Raw genomic sequence first — 5,029 nt, 5'->3', positions numbered from 1 at the left:
ATAAGAAAATAATATTTTTATCCTTTGGAATAATATATCATCATTGTTATGCCGTACTCAATCATAAAGTATGCAATCCGTTTGAGGATAACAAAAATTCTCCAACAATCTTCTCCTTATTTTTATTGTATATGCATCGAGAGTAATGTATTGGTGCTTAACATACATCTCTTATTGTCTTTTATGTATTATTCAACACCAAATGAACATGCACAGGAGATTTTTGAAATGAAGAAACCAAGTTGTTTCTGAAATAAAATATCTGGACAACTGTAAAAATTAAAGAAACAGAATACTGAGGATGGGGCAGGTTTTGGAGTTGCAATTATAGAATTGAATAGGGGAAGTGATATCTTTTGGAAAAGGTCTAGATGGGTTATTTATAAGTTCAGGTTTTGATCTGGGGTTTTCCCTAAAAGATGAAATAATAATTGCTGATTTTACAACTATGGTAGCATTTTTATGCTAAATGGAAAAAATAAAGCCTTGAATATATATATTTTTTAAAAACTTTTTATATCATTATATTTAGGCGTGTTACTATTTGATACAAGTTGTAAACAGGATTAATTACTAATTTCATGTAGGAAAAGTTTTAAAAAATTTTATGAAGTATATGTGCACAGGGTATTATTTGTATGGTTGGCTTACATTTGGGTAAATGTTAATTAAGAACTTACTTTCCGCAAAAATATTTTTAGGGATCTTGGCTGGCAACAGCGGTATGCACGATTTTACGGCAGGATTGTGGTTCTTTCAGTTATTACTCTAATTCTTTATCCTTTTCTTTGGGTTTGGACTGTGGTAGGCACATTATGGTTCACCAGTGCAAATAGCTGTGTAAGCTTTTTTTATTCTTGTCTGAGTTTCACATTTAATAACCATACACAAAATTTCATGGTTGTCTAATAATTGTCATAATTGTTATTAATGGTTGCAGTTGCCAGAGCAAGGGCAAAAGTGGGGTTTTCTTATTTGGTTGGCTTTCAGCTACTGTGGTCTGCTGTGCCTTGCTTGCATGTCTGTTGGAAAGGTTCTTGATTCTTTAACCTTTAGGAATTTGATCCCTGATTCTTGAATTGAAAGTAGTTCCTTTTCTTTATCTAAAGGGATAGCATGTTGTATTCTGTCTTATCTTTGTTTTTCTTTTTTGGGTATTGAAAAACTTTTTTTGTATTCAGTTTTGTTCAAGAGGAGAAGTCTTGTGCAATTATTTTTTTAAATTATACAAATACTTTCACTGAACTTGTCTCTATTATGCACGAGTTCTACATCTATGTCAACTTAATGGTTGCACTTAACTTAAAACAACTTGGGGGAGCAGAAGGCAGCAGCGGTGTAAATTCAATTTCTTTAATTGCTTGGGTCACCGAAAAATAAGCTGGTAACTCTTTGAACCCAGGTTATTTTTTAAAAGTAAGTTGAATAATACTTAGATTTCTTTAAGGTTAGTGGGCCGTGGATAGCGTTTTGGTTTGTGGCTGTGTAATCAGGCAGTTTTCTAGTCATATTCAGCTTGGTAGGCTTTTGAGACTATCATTCAAGTTGGGTTGGTTAGTGCCTTTGTTTTTAGTGGACTGGTGCGCTAAACTGGTGTAAACTCTCACATTGTCACTTATCAACATTCATGTTCAATGTACTGTTTGGCATAAGAAATTCCTAAAAATGGTGCAATAAACCTGTGTATTTATAAATGAATTGCAACTCTTTAAAAAGAGTTTTTTTGGAAGTTGCTTTCCTTTCTCATGGAAAGCTGCTATTTCTGTAATTAAGTTATAATGAAAAAGTTATACCTTAAATTCTCATTTAAAATTAAGGCATTAAATACAAACCAAAATTATTATTTTTGATGAGGATTTTTTTGGTTGAATACGGATATCATGTTATTTTTATTTGTTCCTGCTTGCTTCGGAATCAGTATTAGAATAAAGAATATGCAATTCCTTAAATGCCCAATGCTTTCTTTTTTTATGCATATCAACTTATAGAGGAAGGATTTTAAAGTTCTAATAAACATTTTTCCTTTTTCATCTAAAATGAAGGCTTGAAATAAATACCAAAACCAAGGTTCTTGACGAGGAAACTTCTTTTGTCCAGTTCAGCCATATATTTTGTTTGTATTTGTCTGCTTGCTTGCCATGAAATCAATATTATAAGAAATACAGAACTTGTTGTTAACCCGTATAACAAAAAAAAAAAAAAAAAAAAAAAAAAAAAAAAAAACAATCAAATCCCGACACCTTACCTCCGCACGTCGTCAACACCTTCGCACGTCGCTCCTGCACGATCCCTCACGCGACATTAAGTAGCCAAAGAGAAGAGGCATTCGGCTGGCTCTAGACTCATTCTCTCCCGATCCCGCTCTCTCTGGCTCTCTCTCGTTCTCTCGACTGCTCCCTCGACGACGTTTCCTTCTGGGAAGCTCGGAGGTTACGACATTCAAATCGGAAGCAACGAGGGAGTTCGCCGGCTGTGAAAATAACCTTCTACCTTTCGTGCGCTTCTTCTATTCCCTCCTCCGACGTCCCCTTCCTGTAGGATCGAAAGTTATGACAGTTTGATCGGAAGCATCTACTGGAGCTCGCCGGCCGTGAAAGACATCTTGATCGGAAGCAACCAGGGAGCTCGATGATGCTGTTCTGGTACGGGTACTACTGAAGGCCCCATACACGCTCTTGTAGCGTGGTGGGATGAAATTTCTACGGCCGCGGTGTCTACGTACACCTACCATACACGCTCTAGCAGCGTGGTGGGAAGGCCCAGCTCCCCTATTTTCCCCCAAATGGGGGATATGTCGGGGTGCTGTCGAAATTTTCACTAAAATGTACAAAGACTTGAACAATTTGAAGACCTTCTTGGGCAACAATATAGAAGACCTGTACTCGAACAAAAATACACATAAATTGAACTAAAATGAGCAGAGGACCTGTACGATGAACAATGGACTTGTGGACCTAAATATGAACAAAATTCTATATGATTTTTAAAGGTCAAATTCAAATAAAATGAAACCAAAATCAAATCATTTGAACAAGAAAATGAACTTGCAAAGAACTTCAGAGGACCCTGGACAATCAATTTGAACTTGTTCCTGGAACTCGAACTGTGCAACATCAGGGGACCATAGAACCCAAACTTGAATAAAATGTGGACAAAGGAAACTCGTACTTGAGTTCGGACTTAAACTTGTGAACCTTTGAGTATAATTTGAACTTGACTAAATCACAAGCAAGGGAACTCAAGTTCAAATGAACTGAATGCAAGATAACTCAAGCTTGAACAAACTATGAACAATCAATTTGAACATGTACTTTGAGCTCGTATTTGAACTCGGGCTATACGACATCAAGTGGGGACTTGTAAACTTGATGAATTCAAGTCTGAATGAAATTGAATTTGGATCCAAACACATGCAAAGATCAAAATTTGGATCACACACAGGAAACTTAAACTACAAGACCTTGGTGTAACGAACTCCTACAACAGTTCCTACGAAGTCAAATGCGCCATGCCTGTTTATTGAGATGGCGATACAGGAGACCAATGATGGAGGATCCGCCTCCCTACAAGCAAATACATCAAAACACCCACCTGAGATTGGTGAAAGGTGGATATGATGTAGGGACAACTGCTCTTCTACAAATACATCTAGAAGGTCGTAGTGGATACAACAATCTTCCGCCAGCAAACACAAGTAACTTGTGGATAACAACAGCGGGTACTTCGTAAGGACAACGAACCACTGTGGGCACAAGTATAAGTATCTCCTACGACGATCCCTACGAGGTCAAATGAACTATATTGGCCAACAACAGTTACAAGTTGCAGAGTTCATATACGACTACCATATGTGCTAATATGATCCCCAATACAAACAAGTGCCTGTTGATTGAGAAGGCAACACTACTACTAGATAGTCAAAGACCCATCCTCTATAAATAAATCCAGACATCAGACCACCTGAGATCGGTGAAAGGTGGATGTGATACTGATATAAATAACTCTCCTACGAACACCTCCAAGAGGTCGTAGAAATACAATGGGTCCATGCAAATGAGCACAAACCACTTGTGGATAACAACAATGGATATATCGTAAGCACGACGAACCACTGTGGGCACAAGTACAGATATCACCTACGACAGTGGTGATCAAAGTACTGTCAGTACACCGGGTACAAAGGCAAATCGATGTACGAAAAAGGACACCCCTGGCGGAAGGGAGAAAATGTTTGAACAAATTAGAACCAAACTTCCTGGTGTTCCAAAGTCTCTTCTTAGTTCTATATTTAAGAAGAAAACAGCTCTGGTACTCACAAATACCGGAAATAACAAGTCCACTACACCGAAGAGCCTAAAAAGAGTTCTTTCCAAATCAAAGCGACGGACTTCAAAATCCAGAAAATAACTTCCCCGGTGATTGAGAAAGGGGGGAGTTAATATCAAGACTAGAACGCCATCAGATCTGCAACACTTATGAAAGCAGGCAGAAGGCGTCTACAATCTACAACGCACGCCACTTGATCCGCAACATTCGTACTAACGGACAAAAGGCGTGTATAAGCTCTCAAATGAAAAGTTGTGCGCACTCAAATGGATATTACCTGCACAACTACAAAATATTTCAAAGTACTCCACACAAGTGCATCGTAGTTTGTATACACATAGGTACACAAGGGGTAAATTCAATCGTAACCCGCTTGGGCCCCGGCGAGCGTGTTATTGGTACACACGTGTCGCCTAGGGATGCTGCGCGGGTCGATAACTGAATTCTAGTTCGAACCTAATCCTTCTATACGGATCAATAGAAGTCGACAGGGTTCAAACTTTTAAACGAATACACGGTTGTGCGACCAGTGTATTTGTTTCAATACATTCATATTAGGCCTTCAAGGCCTACAATCAAGAAAAATCACAAACAAAGGCTTAAAGCCTATGAAACCCAATCCTCCTAAGTCGATAAATAGGAGTAAACAGGGTCCGAGATATCGGATAAATATGCGGTCACGAAAGTTGACCAGATATTTATT

General features: G+C 38.1%; 1 protein-coding gene across 2 annotated transcripts in view; it reads left to right on the top strand.

Annotated features, from left to right (window-relative positions):
- Positions 1-701: 701 nt before the first annotated feature.
- The window catches only part of LOC110109070 (E3 ubiquitin-protein ligase SIS3), a gene marked incomplete at its 5' end in the record, with an annotated part of 42,666 nt that continues 38,338 nt past the window's right edge, over positions 702-5,029 (top strand). For both annotated transcript variants that reach the window (XM_028699730.1, XM_020839967.2), the window contains 2 exon segments: positions 702-840; positions 941-1,033. In XM_028699730.1, the coding sequence (XP_028555563.1) occupies positions 702-840; positions 941-1,033 (232 nt within the window).

Source organism: Dendrobium catenatum, unplaced genomic scaffold (assembly GCF_001605985.2).
Source record: "Dendrobium catenatum unplaced genomic scaffold, ASM160598v2 fragScaff_scaffold_1375, whole genome shotgun sequence".
NCBI classification, from domain to species: Eukaryota; Viridiplantae; Streptophyta; class Magnoliopsida; order Asparagales; family Orchidaceae; genus Dendrobium; species Dendrobium catenatum.
Note: the sequence above shows the minus strand (reverse complement) of the source record. Positions and strands in the feature narration are given on the sequence as shown.